The sequence below is a fragment of the Podarcis gaigeae genome (assembly GCF_964106915.1).
Source record: "Podarcis gaigeae genome assembly, chromosome: 2".
NCBI classification, from domain to species: domain Eukaryota; kingdom Metazoa; phylum Chordata; class Lepidosauria; order Squamata; family Lacertidae; genus Podarcis; species Podarcis gaigeae.
Window position 1 is genome coordinate 25256519 of NC_139679.1, and position 18633 is coordinate 25275151.

General features: G+C 42.2%; 1 protein-coding gene and 1 long non-coding RNA gene across 8 annotated transcripts in view; one reads left to right on the forward strand and one right to left on the reverse strand.

Moving 5' to 3' along the window:
- Positions 1 to 18633, forward strand: part of CEP112 (centrosomal protein 112) — a 219169-nt gene that overhangs the window by 152516 nt on the left and 48020 nt on the right. For 3 of the 5 annotated variants that reach the window (XM_083727455.1, XM_083727456.1, XM_083727454.1), the window contains 2 exons: positions 13204 to 13266; positions 16768 to 16917. The exons of 1 other annotated variant lie outside the window; for it this stretch is intronic. In XM_083727455.1, coding sequence (XP_083583581.1) covers positions 13204 to 13266; positions 16768 to 16917 — 213 coding nt within the window. The remainder of the gene's footprint in view (positions 1 to 13203; positions 13267 to 16767; positions 16918 to 18633) is intronic. One more of the 5 variants, XR_014561326.1, reaches the window with a different exon arrangement.
- LOC310839281 overlaps positions 13349 to 18633 on the reverse strand; it is a 78262-nt gene continuing 72977 nt past the window's right edge. For all 3 annotated transcript variants that reach the window (XR_014561387.1, XR_014561388.1, XR_014561389.1), the window contains one exon: positions 13349 to 14267. This is a non-coding gene — a long non-coding RNA (uncharacterized lncRNA). The remainder of the gene's footprint in view (positions 14268 to 18633) is intronic.

Genomic DNA, 18633 nt, shown 5'->3' on the forward strand with positions numbered 1-18633 from the left:
ATAGTTGACAATCTCTGCTCATCATTGTTGCCATGCTATTCTGCTAGGTCTGTAAGAATGATCAGTGCAAGCCTTTATTGTGTTGCCACATTGTTCTGTAAGATAATTTTCAAAGTGGCCATTGCAAAAGAGGCAGGTCTACAGCAGTCAGCAAACTTTTTCAGCAGGGAGCCGGTCCACTGTCCCTCAGACCTTGTGGGGGGCCAGACTATATTTTGAAAAAAATAATAAAGAGCAAATTCCTATGCTCCACAAATAATACAGAGATGCATTTTAAATAAAAAGACACATTCTACTAATATAAAAACATGCTGATTCCCAGACCATCCGTGGGCCAGATTTAGAAGGCAATTGGGCCGGATCTGGCCCCCGGGCCTTAGTTTGCCTACCTACAGTCTACACACTGAAAACAGATCAGGTTTACATGCTAATCACAGCATTCTAGCACAAAAACCCTGCAACCCCCAATTTTAAGTCTGAAGTTGGCAGTGTAGAAACCATACTCAGTTTTGCTCTTATCTGAAGTTTGCCTGGATTTCAACATTTCATTTCATTTTCATTATTTACTTTAATTATCTATTTTGTTTGTTTGTACCTTTTTAATGCAAATGTCCTAAGGAAAAGCAGGACATTCCAGTATCAAATCAGAAACCAGGATGGCTTCTGTATATGGGGACACTTGGAGGGTCTAAGCTATAGCTGGGAGCTAAAGCAGCTCTTTAGTACGGGACAACCCTTTTAATGTTGGAACTCACCCCTCTCTCTCTCACCCCACAGTCCACCTCCATGTTGCCACAACTTTTTCTTTCTTTCCTAGAAATAACTGTAAATACCTGTCTTGGTAAGATTCTCCTGAGATAAAGCAGCAAGTTGTCAGCTTTTCCAAAATATCCTTATCCATTGTTTGTGTTTTGTTTTTTCTTTGCGTAGCCCCAAGCATCTATTATTTAACATGCCGTCCTTGCTTCATTGAAAAGCACACTACATCAGCATACAAATGCTAACTTACCTGGGTTCATTACATCCTCCAGCTTAGCATATTTGTGTTTGTTTGCAAAATCCAGTATTTGAAAGCCACATAGTCATCTATGCATTAGGAACCATAGATCTCGCATTTGACATCTACAAAATCTCTGGCCATTATAAACCAGTTAGGTTACCGCAACGCTCTTCAAGTCAGCTCGGCTTGCATGTTTCATCCAAAATGCCGCTCGCTTTGAGGAATGTTCTTTGTTTTTACTTGTACTCGTTCTGCCTTCTTTGGCTGGATATGTTATGGTTACCAGATTTTTTTAAATGAATCTGGGGACACTTTTTTTTTTTTAACTGAGTAGCAACAGGGAGTCAGTAGTAGGGATGGTGAAGCAAAAGACCCTGGGCCCAAGCACACATGCATATTGTATAAAGGTGCAAAGCCCTTCTTTCACACCCTGTGAAACATAAATGTGCAGAGTTTTTAAAAAACTGAGCAACGGCGTGCCGCCCGCCGTAACTCCTGAGCCTTCCCCAAACTCCTGTCCCCTTCTCCCTTTGTTTTGACAGAACGGGGGGGGGGGGCTTGGGAGTTGCAGGTGGGTGGAGGGGTGCAAGGCACACGGTTTCTCTGCCAGGCGAGGTGCAAAGCCCTTATTCACACCCTGTGAAACATAAATGTATAGTTTTTTTAAAAAACTGGGCAGTGACTGGCCGCCCATGACTCCCGATTCTCCCCCAATCGTTCAAAACAAAGGGGGCAGGAGGAAGGAGATCTGTACCACCGGACGTCCCTGGTTTCCTGTTGGCAGTGGCGGTGGCAGTCAGCAGCCTGGTAGCGCAGTTGGTTCTGGCTGGCTTCAGGAAATCCTTGCTGCCGTGGCGCCCACCATTTTTCCTCTCCGGAAGTCCGCATATGATGTGTTGCACGCAAGGCACATGAGGCTGCCGCTGTCACGTTTCTTGGGGACAGATTTGTAAATCCGGGGACTCTCCCCGGGAACCGGGGACGTCTGGTAACCCTAGGATATGTAGGATTGTTTCTCTCAATAATTCTCTTTCTCGGCAATTGAATAGTTCTAACCAGAATGTTGAATTTGTCCTGCGATGATGTTTACTTCAAAGCTATGCAACAGGGCATTGAAGTGAAAAGAAAGTGGCGGGCTTCCGGCCAACTTCCATTTCCCTGGGATTCTTGCTAGATTAGACAGACCTTGTCTGATCCACCCAGTAAGACACTTGTTAATGCAAGACCGCATATGCGGAATCAGTTAACACAGGGTGGCAATGGCATGAACTATGAAGAGGTTCTGAGTGTGCATTTTTCCTTTGTAAACTTAAATTGGTGGACCGCGGGGATTCTAAAGGCCAGGGAAGACTGATGTCAGGCCAGTCCTGATTTAGAGTACATGTTTCAGAAAATCGTTTTCTTCTTCCTTTGTCTCACCCTGACTTGAGAAATGTAAAAGATTTTAAGGATGGTGGGAATGGCTGCAAAACCAGGAGTTGCGTAATTTGATGCTTTTAGGCCTACACAGTCTTTTAATGTGGAAAAAAAAAACCCAAAGTGTTCCAAAATGACTTGCAGCTGCAGAACATGTCAGGGAATAAAAACCACCTTCATTAAATGGGTGAGAAAGAATTATAATTGTTTTGAAGTCTTTATGATCAGCATGCATATGTTTCATTGTAATACGATACTAAAGTGCCTCAATTACGATTTGTATATTTTGGTGCCAGAAGGTTTTTTTCCCTTATGCTAAATTACTAAGTTCTGTCAGCTGTTGGGCTGTCATACAGAGATACAGTAAATCACATTATATTTTGTCATGGATTACACAGAGAAATATATTTGGAAATAGAGATCAAAGTACTTTTACAATCACATTTGAGTATAGGAAGGATGTTTAACTTGTATAAAATCTGATTTAGGTGAAACTGTTGCCATTCTGGTGTGAATTTGAAATAAATTGGAGTGTGTGTGAGAGGGTGAGTGGTTGAATTGGAGTGTCTTTGTGTGTGTAATATATATGAATGGAAGACAAATCCTGAAAACTGTTTTCTTTTTGATATTTAGTCTAGAGAAGTTAATTCTGACCTACAGCTGCAAACTGGGTGCAGATAAACAATGAAATACTGAAAAACTAGAGTCTCCAAAAACTCTTATTTATGTTTTTAATTGTATTCATGATTGAGCAATACATTCCATTCTACTTTTAATTGGGATTTTGCTGGACTTGCATATGATTAGTCATTGGTTTGGTAATGCTTTCTGGCTTTGTGAAGTTGCACTATTTTTCTTTTTTGAAGCTTTTGTTCTATTTAAAACTATTTAAAGTAATCCAGTGTAATCTTACAAAGGAACATTGATTACTTCATATCATGGATTTTGGCTGTACTTCAGAAAACAGCGGGAGATTTTGCATTACTTATCAAAGGCATTTATTAAATTATTAGAGCACACACACACCCTTTTGTTAACATTTATATTTCATAAAGTCTTTCCCACAAAACTCAGCACTATTTTTTTGCACTAATCACATTGATTTCTTCTTAACCATTAGCATCTTTGCAGTTTGGTTTGCAATTAATTCACAGTTTCAACTTCAAAAGAAGCTCTTCCGTAGGCTTCTACAAAACGGTTTGCCTTTATTCATTTTCTTGTTACTTCTCCCCTGTCTGAGAATGAACCTATGCCTGGGTGTATGCAGAACATCAGCAGTTTGGAGACTGAGCAGATTGGCTCAAATAGGGGTAGGGAATACACCATTGGTTCAGTATGCCAAAACATTCTCTCCATACACATACCTGTGGGCCAAGTTTGACAGATGGGTGAGGCTGCCCTATCATCACCTTCCATCACAATGGCATCACATGATCCACTAGCGAAAAGGGTGAGCAGTGCTTCCCGAGCACTGACCATCAGCTGATTGTCATCACAGGAGAAGACCTGTCCTTCCCATATCCAGGATAGCATTAAAATTTGGGAGTTTTGCTATTGACTTCGATAGCAGCAGGACTTACTTATTTGCAAAAGTATTTCTAAACTGCCGATTCATAAAATGCCAGGGCGGGGTGAAATGCCATTAAAAAATAAAAATAAGGTGACCGGCTAATCAAAAATAAAGAGCCTGCTGGCATGAAAAGGTCTTCAAGAGACAGTTGAAAGTCAAAGCAAGGATGCCTGCCAAATCTCTGCTAGAAGAGTATTCCGCAGAATGGGGCTGGCAGTACTAAATGCCTGAGGCCAGCCAGGCCTCTGTAACACGCGGGACAATTAAAACCTCACCTCTGAATGATCTCAGTGATGTAAGGGCTCGGGCAGTCCTTAAGGGCTCAAGTTTTTCAGGACTTTGTACAAGAAGAACCTTGAACCTGCCCTGGCAGTGTATGAGCGGCCAGGGCAGATGTTTTAGTAGAGTAGTTACATGCTATCTTTTGAGACCATGTCTTATCTCTGATCCCTTTTAGGATATATGGTAGAATTAGCCATTCTTGGAGTAATTTTCTTGACATGAGTCAAAACTATTCAGTGCTCCCCCCCCCTTTTTTCGTATAGGAGACTTCTGTAAGGAAGTTTTTTAATTATTATTTTTAGAATATGGACCCATTTACATTAGCCCTTTAATGTGCAGTTCTTTGCTATACATCAGAGAACTGTTGCTTCTTCCCTGGAGCAAGTCTCCCTTCTGTAGTTCCCTCCCTGTCTTTTAAAAGTATGGTTATATTTTTACTCAGCTAATTAGAGAATATTAACTCATATAGAACGATTGCCTTACCATTGTGCTTTTTAAAATATTGTTAAATTTTATTTCATTGTTTAACCGGCTGAAGCCTGTTCTTTGAAAAATGCATTGTGGGAAACATACTCAGAATGTGCTTACTGGAATTGAAGGAAGCCATTCACATATAAACTCCATAAGGAAAGAGGCCAGAGGTATTTTGGGGTGGGGTGGGGGATTAGATCACTTCTGAAAATGTGACCGAGTTATTAATTCTTTATTATTTTACTGAGTGCTACATTTGCTTGTGAAAAATCATCCCATTTAGAAACTTGATAACTAAACTACAGATCCTGCCTTTTGTATTAGTCTTCAGTCCATTTTTGTGGAGCAATTGAGTCATCACATCCATGAGAACTTACTGAGGTTCTAGAAAATCAACCTGTTCATCATTAAAAAGTTATGACTTCATGTTTACTTCTCCTGAAAATAAGGGTTAAAATGTGAGACATGTAATACTAAGTTAAAGTCCCTTACAGGTGTACTAGCGATGCTAGTGGAATGGCTTGCATAAAGAAGATGTAGGAAGCCAGCTTGGTTCTTCTGGCTAGCTGCACAATATATTATTGCAGGCCTAATACCCAACCAGTTGCACAAGCTTCCATTATAATTGCCCTCTCACTGGCACAGCAGCCCATGCACTGGCGGTCAGATAGTGTTGAATGCAGACCAAGTAATAGGGACAACTCAGGAACATGGATTTTGGCAACTAGTGGGCAGTATGGGGTTGCCATATTTCAAAAAGTAAAATTCCTGACACCTGCAGAATTATTGAACTTTTTAAGAAACCCACCAGTTGTTTAGCTTTTGGAGGGAGCAGACCCAAATTTGGGGAAACCTACCCCCAAAATAGTGTTTTTGAGCTGTTTCCACTGTTTTCCCCCATCACGTTGCCATACATCCGGGTTTTCCCTGACATTTTGCCGAATCGACAAAATTCCTCCCAGACACCATTTTTACAGCTAGTACCATCCATGTATAGGGACGCAGGTGGCGCTGTGGGTTAAAGCCTCAGCACCTAGGACTTGCCGATCGAAAGGTCGGCGGTTCGAATCCCTGCGGCGGGGTGCGCTCCCGCTGCTCGGTCCCAGCGCCTGCCAACCTAGCAGTTCGAAAGCACCTCCGGGTGCAAGTAGATAAATAGGGACCGCTTACCAGCGGGAAGGTAAACGGCGTTTCCGTGTGCGGCTCTGGCTCGCCAGAGCAGCGATGTCACGCTGGCCACGTGACCCGGAAGTGTCTCCGGACAGCGCTGGCCCCTGGCCTCTTAAGTGAGATGGGCGCACAACCCCAGAGTCTGTCAAGACTGGCCCGTACGGGCAGGGGTACCTTTACCTTTACCTTTTACCATCCATGTATAAAATACTTGGTACAATTTACAATGTATAGAATACCACTGAAGCCAAAAGAGAGGCCTCCACCTCAAAGAGCTTACGGTCTAGATGTGGGCAATGAAGAAGACATTAAAGGAAGAATGGATAGAGAGGAACAAGGATAACAAGGAAAGGAGGGGGGACACAGACAGACAGACAGACAGACATTTAGGTTTTAGGTCAGTTGCTGAATTAGTCTGCTTGGGTGTTCTGGTTGCCACTGATGTGCTCCACTGATGTGGTGTCAGGGACTGGGCAGAGGAGGAATAATAAAAATAATAATAAAATAAAATAATAATAAAATTTTTATTTATACCCCGCCCTCCCCAGCCAAGGCCGGTCTCAGGGCGGCTAACAAGCAATAATAAAAACAAATTAAATGAATACAACTTAAAAACAAGATTAAAATACAACATTAAAATATTGAAACATTAAAATATTAAAATGCAGCCTCATTACAGGAGGAGAAAGGAAAAAGAAAAAAGAAAGAGGGGGAGGGAGTCAAATTGGCTCCAAGCCAAAGGCCAGGCGGAACAACTCTATCTTGCAGGCCCTGTGGAAAGAAATCAGATCCTGCAGGGCCCTGGTCTCATGAGGCAGAGCGTTCCACCAGGCCGGAGCCAGAGTTGAAAAGGCCCTGGGCTCTGGTTGAAGCTAATCTAACTTCCTTAGGGCCCGGGACCACTAGGGTGTTGCTATTTATGGACCTTGAGGCTCTCCGTGGGGCATACCAGGAGAGGCGGTCCCGTAGGTACGAGGGTCCTAGGCCATGAAGGGCTTTAAAGGTCAAAACCAGCACCTTAAATCTGCCCCTGTACTACACCGGGAGCCAGTGCAGCTGGAAAAGCACTGGGTGAATATGCTCCCATGGCAGAGACCCCGTGAGGAGCCTCGCTGCAGCATTCTACACCCACTGGAGTTTCTGGGACAGCTTCAAGGGCAGCCCCGCATAGAGCGAATTACACTAGTCAAGCCTGGAGGTGACTGTCGCATGGATCACTGTGGCCAGGTCGGAGACCGCCTCCCCCTTCTGAACCTTCCAGGGCGGAGGAAGAGAAACACAGTATAGATTTACAACAGGGGTTTGAGGAAGGTAGCAGCTCAGAGGCAGATGAAGGGAAAGGTTGGGAAATCATAGGAGAGTCAGAGCAACACCTGGCTGACATGTCATTAGAAAGCATTCCAGGGGACACACACAAACACAGAAAGAGAGAGAGAGAGAGAGAGAGAGAGAGAGAGAGAGAGAGAGAACCTGGTGAGCCTTGAAAGTAGAAGAGCAAAGAGCTCAAAGACAGAGGGCACGTAGCACCACCATTAGAAGTGACGAATGAAGAAGTGGGAGAGACAGGGGGTGGAGATTCACTAGGGCAAGGCCATTATCCAAGAGCCTGTGTCCTATAGCCTCTGTCTATAATTACTGAATAATAATTAAAATAGGATGATAAGAATCCTTCCCTTGTCTTTATACTTTCCTGGGCCACCATCCAGGAGCCGCTGACAGCCTCCTAACATGTGGACACTAGATATATACATCTCTATCAAATCAAGTATGAGAGAGGGCTTCATCAGTAGAGACCTTGATCTAGTGCTGCCCCCCTGATTCATGGGTATTTTGTCGTCATGTTGGCTGCCCTTATTTGGATGTTGGTGAGTGCAGACAAGAGTGGTTTATGGACCAGGTTGAGAGATGTTATTCACAAGTGCCTCTGGAGATTTGTTCTGAAACGTGCTGGGCCAAACAAACCTTTTCCTGTACACCTTAAGGCCTCCATTTTTTCTTTCGGTGCCTTCTCAGTTGTTTCCCCCCTTGTCATTGTGTATGGACCAGAAATCATTGACTAAAGTGCATTCTGGTGAGTTAAACAAGCCTACCTTATGGTTTGAAGTGGGCTTGTTTGCTCACTTGAGAGCCTTTTAAACCAAAATCTCTGGGTCATATTGGCCAGGGTTCATCAAAAAATGAAATGAAATGTTTCAGAAGTTCTTCTGCCAGCCATGGGGAAGGAGGAGAGGTGTGCAAGCATTTCAGCATTATGTGTCGGTCAGCCCAATATTTTCCTTCCTTTGATTTCTCTGCCTGAGGTTGAATAGTACCAGAACAGGAAGGGAGAACAGTGGTACCTTTTCATTAGTGTGTGAGATGCCTGCTGATATTCTTGTGACATCTTCTAGATTGATGTCAGTGCATTACCTCTGGTTGGACTTGTACCTTAGGCTACCTTTCTAGATGCTTTGCCAAACTGCTTTCCAAAGTTTCAATGGATTGCAAAGGTGATTCATTTATCAGTGAGTCGCAACTAGAAATATTTATTAAAGATTTGTTTTAGCAATGGCTTTTATGTTAAATGAGAATTGGGAAACTCAGTTGCTCATGTTTCCTGTTGCTTCAGACATTGTGCTTGTTTTAAATAACTTATGGCTTCCGTCAATCAATACTTATTGGCTATTGATAACACTTAGGTAAGGAACAGTGTTTGCCTCTCCTTCAAAACGCATGAGATAATAGCATGCCATATGCCCCACAGTAACTGGGCAATACAGGGTGAGCTAAGGACATAATCATAAACACAGAGATTTGATGCCTATGTGGACTTCAGAGCTATAATACTTTAGAGAGACAGCTGCTCTTGCAAACTATGAGCCATTATGTTTTTGCCAAAACCAAACCCATTTGTCATTTCCGTTCTCCTCGTGGCTGCTCATCAAGGTATTTAGGAATGAAAACTTTCACTTAGGCAGCAGCCAGCTGCAGAGCTCATTCATTCAGGGAAACCACAACCCAGTGTTTATGATGTCAGAACTGATCACTGTATAAGCAATTGTTTGTAGTGTCACAAACACTGGCCCACAGCTCTGCTGAGTGAGTCAGACAAGAGGAAAGGAATGCTTCAAAAGTTCTCTTTACAAGACAAATATCTGTTAATCATCACTTTTGATCCGCTTAAGGAAGTTTAACATGGTTTTACCAGCAAGTAGTGTGTTTTCTGAAGAGTAGAGCTGGTGTTAAATTGTAGTGTATCTGTTAAGATATAACTGAAAAGAAAGCAGATAATACAGCCTTCATTAGCACAGTATGAAGGCCTTAAAAGATAGCACTGTACATCCTTTTGATCTAATTCCAGCTAACTGTTATCATTCAGGCTTTGGCTGAACATGGTGCAGCTTACAATATGGTTATAATTAGTACAGAATGCTGACATATAAACAAACTGCATACCTGTAGCAGCTTTTCATCACTGGTAGAACGACAAGTGCATCAATTACACATCTCCCCACAACACTGGCACCCCTGCTTAAACACTTGCCCCTGTATTTAACTCATGAAACTTGATTTTAAAATGTTCAGACCTTATTGATGTCAATAGAATGTTCTTCCAAGGAAGCATGGGTATTACCAGAGCCTAATTGGATAAAAATAGGGACACAGGTGGCGCTGTGGGTTAAACCACAGAGCCTAGGACTTGCCAATTAGAAAGTCAGCGGTTCGAATCCCCGCAACGGGGTGAGCTCCCTTTGCTCGGTCCCTGCTCCTGTCAACCTAGCAGTTCGAAAGCACGTCAAAGTGCAAGTAGATAAATAGGTACCGCTCCTGCAGGAAGGTAAACGGCGTTTCCGTGCGCTGCTCTGGTTCGCCAGAAGCGGCTTAGTCATGCTGGCCACATGACCCGGAAGCTGTACGCCAGCTCCCTCGGCCAATAAAGCGAGATGAGCACCACAACCCCAGAGTCGGCCACAACTGGACCTAATGATCAGGGGTCCCTTTACCTTTAATTGGATAAAAGGGAAATCTTTCAGAAACAAGGTTTAAAATATAAGGGGAATTTGACTATTTAAAAACAAAAAGTAGGATCGGATAGGATCTAGTTTCACCATGACTTACACAATTTCATTTTCTCAATTAACAAGTTCAGCCAGATGTAAAATAGCAGTTTCATAAGGCACCATGAAACTGGTCGTAGAGACTATTGGGCTCTGTGGGTCCCTCTAATAAGAAATGAGTTGGAACACAATAAACACTCCTTGGCTTTCCAGCGGACTTTTCTTTCCTTCTCATTCTTGGTTCTGAAATAGCATATAAAGGTAAAGATACCCCTGCCCGTACGGGCCAGTCGTGTCCGACTCTAGGGTTGCGTGCTCATCTCGCTCTAGAGGCCGTGAGCCGGCGCCGTCCGAAGACACTTCCGGGTCACGTGGCCAGCGTGACGAAGATAATGCAAATTTGTTTGCTAGCAGAGTTTGCAGAATTGAATAACTTTGGCAAATTATTTCATTCAGAATGTACACAATGTTAGTCAGAGTAAGTTGCATACAAACAAAATACTAAAACAGGAGTTTTGTCTTCCATGGCAGGAGGTACACATTCAGCTGAGTACCTTCTTTTTGTGAGTTCTACAAAGTTCTGAAACTGCTCTGGGGATTGGGGATTGTTACAGATACTAGCCAATTAGTGCTATACACAGTAGGCTTCTACTGCACAGTCACAGGACTGGTTTTCTGTTAGCTGGACGCTGCAGTGAATTGCTTGTCTGACCATAATGCCATGTGTGTAATTCCAGAGTGGCCTCATCAGACAAATAATTTTTTCATTTGATGACACCATAGCTTTCCCCTATATAAGAAGGCCCTCAAAATGTATTCCTGTTTACACAGTTCTGCCTTTGAGCGCCCAGGCTTGAGCCTGGGGTATTTATTTACATGCAACAATATATATCATGCCCTCATGGGGCCTGCAAGACAGCTTGGAACACTAATTACAACAATATACGATCCATGTTACAATACAGACTAAGAAAAAAACCAAGCAAAACAACAAGCCAGATATAAAAATCATAGAGATGAGGAGAGAAACCAAACAAAAATAGTTTTAGCAGCACTCAAGAGCTCCCTACCCTTTATCTTTCTAGGCAGCGTACAGAACAGATGCTAGTTTCTACAAATTTGGTGGCAGTGTTGTGTTGAATGATCATTACTACCTTTGCATTGTAATGGCATCTGTACTGCCATTCTCTCTGGTCAAACTGGTTTGGGGTGGAGTTTATGTGTGTTTTTCCCCAGTGTTTTCTCAGTGAATGCTTACTGTCATGGGTAGCAAACTTTACATGAGCATGGATGCTGTGGGTGTCTAGAAGGGTTTGGTTCTGCACCATTATTGAAGCTAAACTGCTTGTGGATGGGGTTGGTGATTATTGGGAACACTTAAGAGGGTGATATAAGTGCAGTGGTACCTCGGTTTTCGGAAGCCGAACATTCTGGTTTTCAAACGCTGAAAACCCAGAAGTAAATGCTTCCATTTTCGAAGGCACCTTGGAAGTCAAATGGCTTCCACTGCCATTTCTTCCAATTTTCTCCGTTGACTTCGCAGACCGCCCTTTGTGCCTCAGTTGTCGAACGTTTTGAAAGTCAAATGGTCTTCTGGGGTATCACTGTATAACAAAAATGACTCCATCCATTTCACCCCCTACACTGCTTGCAGTCTAATTTGGTCAGTTTTGCATATATATTTTTGAATACTAGAAGGACTGGGGGGAGTATTATTGTGTTTTTATATTTGTTGGAGTGGCTGGGACAACCCAGCCAGGTGGGCGGGGTATTCTTATTCTGTCAAAGCCACTAGGCTTCAGTCCTCAAAGCAACACTCCTCCTCCACTGTTAGATTTCTATAATTTCTGTATAGAGCTGGTCCCACAGCAACTGCAAGCTGTACATCTTTTTCACTGCTCCACACACACAAAAATAATTGAAAAAATGCATAGAGTCTTTGTATATACATGACCCAGTTTTACTCTGCCCAATGTTGAAGAGACTCTTTGGGCCCTAGCTCTGCCCTTGATCACCTGTGGGTGGTCTGCAGTACCTGCACAGTGTTCTTTTGGCATCAGAGGAGTTCATTGCTGGCACAGGCTAAGTTATTTTCTTTTTTATATTTAGTTCAGAGAGAAGTTAATTCTGACCCACAGCTGCAGAATTGAGCTCTAAAGTTGAGCTCATAGCTTTAGCCACAGAGTCAGTTCTTTTCACTGCTTGCTTTTTCTAATGCTTTTCTCGAAACTCAGTGGGCGTTGTCCAGAGCTTCTTGTCCCCTTTCATAAAAACATTCCACATCAGCACAATGATTGTCTGTGGTGTGCTGTGCCTAGTGCCTGCCTGCTCCGTAATGGAACAGAGGAGCCCATGCATCAGAGCTGTTGGAGCACAGCCACTGTGCTGTGTCACCTACAAACATTTACTTAGAACGTATGGCTTTGCCATTCTGCATCCAGAAACATGAGAACACTGAGCAAATTACTTGGGTGTAATTAGTTCTGAGAGATGTCTTTTTGGAACCGGTTATTAAAAGAAATCTTTATTTCAAAATTGTGGCCCAAGTAGGCTGGGGGAAAGGGGAGGTAGAGAAAATTTACGTGGTGTTTTTTGCGTGTGTGTGGTGAATTTCAGGAACTGAATGTGATATCAAAAGCAGCAACGAACCCCCTCTTTCCAGATTGCTTTTTGGCTTATGCATATGATATGAAAGATAAAGGGGGGGGGGTCAAAGGGAAGCCAAGTGGTTCCATAGCGTATTGGATTTTTACTTCAACGGCCGCCAGCTTTCAGTAAAAAAAGGTGTAAGAATATGACAAAAGGAACTTGCAGGCATCAGCTGGCATACAGAATCATAGAGTATGCATCACATTGTACCCTCACAGCCTCCAGTGGAGCTTATGGGTTTTTTCCTTCCCTTTTTTCTTCTCACAGAGATGAAGTCATCCTGATAAACTCTGTTTCTCCCCCTGTCTTTTTTTAATCCACAGAGTCCTTTATGTTTCTCTAATAATTGGCAGCAGAGGTACTATTCTCCTCCCCCCCCCCCCCGCCTTTCAAGTGATGAATAGTTGGCTGTAGATCAAAGACAAGCCCTAGCGGTTTTTTGGCTGCCACAAAAGGGCGTTGGAATTGGCAGAGATCCCAGCTGCTTAGTGATAGGCATGTAGACGAGGTGCCAGGCAATAGGGGTCAGTGGCAAAATGTCTGTACACGTTCTTCATCTGAGATAATCTGGTTTCCTTTTTGTGTGTGTGTATGTGTGTGTATTTCAGGCCAACAGCAGGTTGAAGCAGATTGAAAAGGAATACAGTCAGAAGTTTGCCAAATCTTCACAGGTAGGAAACATCAAAATAAAACAAAAAAAACCCTACTTTTACAAAACTTGGGTTTTTGTTACTGTATTGGGTTGTTTTTCCCCCCTTTTCTTTCAGTTTTAAAAATGAAAATAGAAATAAGGCAGACTTGCTTCTGTTCTTGCAGTGTTAGTATGTAAACCCAGCTCCAGTTGTTCCCATGTTGTTTTGTACTTTGTTGATGAATACTTTTTGCCCTTTTGGGGGCAAAATCACTCTGCTCTATATCACTCAGGAAAGGCTCATACAGCTTCCTTGCTGGGTGATACAGGAAATGGTAGAACAAGGAACTATTGCGACCTGGTTTGCTTTATGCATGAACTGATTGGAAATTCAGAGGTGGTTGCTTGAAATATAATCTTACATATGATGCAAAGTGGCCTAGATGCTACTGAATCATAAAACATATTATCCTATCCAGTGGTTTTTTGTTTGTTTTTTAGAAAAAAAATGTTTAGGGTTACTCTCATTTTCCACTCATATTGAAGTACTCCCCCTTAGTGAGGCCAAACTTAGATTCACAAAATGTTTAGGGGTATGCGTCCCCCTGCACCCCCCCTGAAAAAAAAGCACTGATCCTACCTACCCACTTCTCTAATAGGAGCTATAGCAAGAAAAGAGACCCTTGGGAGGAATTCTGCCTAAAGACTGCTAATACTCCTAACTCCAAAACTTGGCGTGAAAATGGCGCAGCAATAAGAACCTAACTTGGCTGAACTGGCAGCCTGTAGGACTCACTTAATGATCCACAAGCAGGAACTTCTCTAGCTTTCTGCTGAAACAGCTGGCTGGAGTCCTTCCTGGGCAGCAGATTTTCATCAACCCTCTTTTTTTTTTGGAGCAAATCCACTGACTGGGAAGAATATCAGTCTGTCATTGTAAGCAGCGGGTCTTGTTCTGGGGAACTGGGCAGTGTTCTTGGTGATATCTGTTCAGAAATATTTCAGCAAAGCAAGTTCCTCCAAGACGTGGAAATGGAGCACCTATTGAGAGCCAAAACGCAAGGTCCAAATAATTTTATAAATAAATTAATCAGTGACTGCACCAAGGATGGGATTCAAACTGTACAAGCAGTTTCTATACATATCCTGGAGAACGAGTGGACATATTCTTAGCCTGTGTGTTTCTATTTTCTTTTAATCTGAGGAGGCTGTTGTAAGGGTTTGTACACGTATCACAGCCTTTTAGGTCACATTATTGGCACAGAGACCAAATTAAAATATTGGACTTCATCTTTAATTCTGAATGTCTTCACTTCTTGTGGAATTTGCATCAGCCTCACACTGTCATTTGAACAAAGTTTTCGTAATGTAATGTTAATAATAGGTCACTTGTAACTTTCATGTGGCCGGGCTGCTGACAACATCAGCCTAATCTAACACTCTCTGGCCTCTTGGAACATTTGCTTTTTAACACCCACACACGAAAAATAGATTCCAAGAAATTCTCTCTGAAGTTTGGGCAAAATAAACAATTACATTTTTCTCCCCTGAGATTTACTGCCCAAAGCATTTCCTTGTCTATCCGCTGCTTTCAAAAATTTATTAATACATTATTAAAACATCACAGCTTTTTAACCCAGAAGAACCTTAGAGTCCCATCCAGGTATTCTCACCCTGTGTTCTCTCTGCAATTTTATCTTAATTAAGCGAATAATTTAAAATTACTTGAGCTGGATTCTTTAACGTATGTTTCCATGGACTCTTTTGGTGGGATTGGGTGTGCTTTTTTAGAGCGTCCCAACTTCACAAGCCGAATGACTAGTCTAATGTTGTATACATCTGCACTGTTGAATTAGTGATTTAGTCCCAGAACATTGGGTAAGTAGGTAGATGCACATACACAATTTTTTTCTGCTCAACATGCCATTTATTTAGGACAGAAAGGCAGCCATGAGATGATTGTACCTTGTACAAGATTGTATAAGATTGTACAAGATTGTAAAAAATTGTACAAGATTGTACCTTTATTCAGCTACAGATGAGCTCCTTTCAAGAAAGCATTTCCCAGTTGTGTTCCCTTATTTAATATATTTTCATATCAGTTCTTTACTAGGGACAACTGTTTCCTTTGAATTATCCTTGTTGTTGAAAAGCTGACAAACTGTGCTAAACAGTCTATATATCATTTTATTATTATTATTATTATTATTATTATTATTATTATTATTATTAGTTACTCAGATGCATCTGGGCAATTTGATATTTTTAAAAATCCATTATGGACAGATGCAACTGGAGAATAAGTATGACAATATAAACAGCAGATTGTATCATTTGATGTAACAAGCCAGAAATGGAGGTTGAGGGAAGTCAACGGGGTGGGGGGGATTGGAAAATGAATGTTTAGTAATGATGATGGATATTTGTTGCAAGAAAGAAAATCAATAAAAATTATTTATTAAAAAAGAGAGAGAAAGTATGACAAAACAGCTGCAATAAAACAAAACAACAAACTAACAGCAATAAAATCCCCTGCTCAAGCACGTACACAGTCTACCTCATCACAATATTGCCAAACTTTTTGTTCCCAACTTGGGTCCAGAGTTCTCTAGTGCAAACAAGGATTTTTATATATCGGTGACTGACTGTCATTACTGCCTGAACCCTGGGATGTTTTCTCAGAACTTGGCCCAGTGGAGTCTAGTAAGGCTTTCTCTTAAGTGAGTGTGCTGAAAGCAGTGGCCTTAGATAGAAGACAAGTGTTATGACAAGCATGCATGCAGACTTTTGTGAGACTCTCATTCAAAACTTAGTAGTAGGAACTAACTGCTATGTTAGATTAATTTCATAAACTAAATGTGATATGTCATGAACCAGAGTCTAGAGCCCCCCCCCACAAAAAACCCACCCCTGACACAATTCTCAGCACATGTGTAGGGAATTTCCAGAGTCCAATTCAGACCACAGCTTTTGCAGCCCCTAAAAAACTGCTTCCCTCCCCATAGCATACGCTGCAATTGACTGCAGCTTCTTCAAGCTGGCAAAAGCAACTTCAAGAAAGTTGGCAAATGCCAACTAAACCAAAGTATCCAATGTTTATCGTTTATATTGCAATTGTCATTCTCTGGGGGTTAGCTCAGAATGTCATGAATCATTGCTACATATCCTAATGTGCAAGAATATTTCAGACGATTGATTTTACAAAATCATTGCAGCGAAGTGGAAAATTGGAAACCCTTATTTCCCATGTTTTCTCATAACAAATGTGCTTTGTTCTGGTGAGTAAATTATTGGGGAATTTTATAGTGGAAAATTTTTTCATATATTTTTACGTTCAGCAATTTTATGCCATTCTGGGTCTTGCTGTATTTCTTTTCTCTGTGTAGAATGTTATGCTTGCTAGTGTTGTAATATGTTAATTTCAACTATTTAGTTTTCACAGTTGAGTTTGCTAACTCAGATTTTTGTGTCAAGTGTAAATACATGCAAAACATAAACTTCTTACTATTGTAGGAGTTTTAGCATGCTGTTTTCTTTTTAGATCATAGCTGAACTTAAGACAACCATTTCCTCTCTGACAGAGGAAAGCAGCCAGCAGCAGCTTGCTGCAGAAAGGCGTCTGCAGGATGTTTTACAAAAGTTTGAAGATGAGAAGAAGCAGCTGATTAGAGATAATGACAGAGCAATCAAGGTAATCTTGGGCTTTGAGTCAATGATGCTACCAGCTGTTTGAGCATAATTAAAAGTTTTGAAAGCATTGACTGTGGCTGCATGAATGCATGTAGCATTCATGTTCTTATAGCACTCAACAATTTCATTCACTGGACTTGAACTGTGATATATTCATTGACTGGTTTTTCTATGGGAAATAATTGGAGAGAAATTTACTGTAGTAATTTTTTTTTGAATAACAACAGTCAACATTTAGGTATGGGATAGCATTTTTTGAAAATATTCTGGAACTTTAGGGTGGGATTCAAAGTAGCTTTATAGAGACTGCTTCGTACGCATAAACATTTGTGCTTGCCTGATGGAACTGTCTCCCCTCTCATGCTGTTCTTGGAATACTCCTGACTCCCCCAAAGCTGATTGGGGGATGCGGAGAAAGGAGATGGGGAAAGCCCTACTGCAATAAATTCTGCTATTGCAAAGACAGCCCTTAGTGTAAAATATTTTCGTGTTGGGACATATACTGGAAAGCACTCAACCAGACCTGGTAAATTGACCCTTCTGATAAAGTTAGTGCCACATTGCTTTGTGGTTCCTTTCCAAGTCAACAGCTATAAAAATAGGCACTATCTGGGGCCATTGTCCATCCATTTGAAGCCTCTTAAGAATGATAGAGGTGGACCGTCTTAGCCATGGGTAGGCAAACTAAGGCCCAGGGGCCGGATCCAGCCCAATCTCCTTCTAGATCTGGCCCGTGGGCGGTCTGGGAATCAGCGTGTTTTTACATAAGTAGAATGTGTCCTTTTATTTAAAATGCATCTCTGGGTTATTTGTGGGGTCCGCCTGGTGTTTTTACATGAGTAGAATGTGTGCTTTTATTTAAAATGCATCTCTGGGTTATTTGTGGGGCATAGGAATTCGTTCAGTCTCCCCCCCCCCCCCAAAAAAAATAGAGTCCGGCCCCGTACAAGGTCTGAGGGACAGTGGACCAGCCCCCTGCTGAAAAAGTTTGCTGACCTCTGTCTTAGCAACAGACAACACAAGCATGAATAGTGTCATCCTCAGTAACTGCCCCATAACTGCAGTACTCTTCCTTTGGAACCTCGCCTGCCTTAAGGAACATCTTTTCAGAGCAGTGTAATGCCATTTGTTTTGGCTTGGTTTTAGGAGCTCAGTCAGTTTGGAGCTTCGGTTTTGGATTTAAATCTGTTCAGCAGATTTTAATTTGCCACTTGTAATGGTTGTTAGGGGTTACTTGTGCGTAACTTTACTTCAGTTCAGTTAGCTTGCTTGCCCCAACCATGCCCAGGGTCGGAGCTCGCCCTCCGTGACCTGTTAGTCACTTGCAGAATCCGAGAGTGGGCGTCTCTTGAACCTCTTCCAGCATAAAAGCTGTTTGACCCCAAGTCTCTTCCTATGTTCTCTGCGCGGAACGCGTCTACGCAAGTAAGGGGAAGGCAGGGGCGTCCCAGCACTCTCTCCACTATCGTCGGGGGAAGGGTCTTGGAGCCCTGTCACCAATTCCTCCATCTCCCTCTCTTCTCTATGGGTGTTACGTTGAAATCCTTCCCCCCTGCTCGTCCCCTCTCCGGCATCGCTGGGTGGCCCTGCCTCCGTCTCTCGTTCTGATGGCAGTTCCCTGACACCACTTTACATGTTTATAAATTTGTTTTAACTTACTAACACATGACCAGTCTCTGGGACTGAGTGGGCTAGAAATACGAACGAATAATGTCAG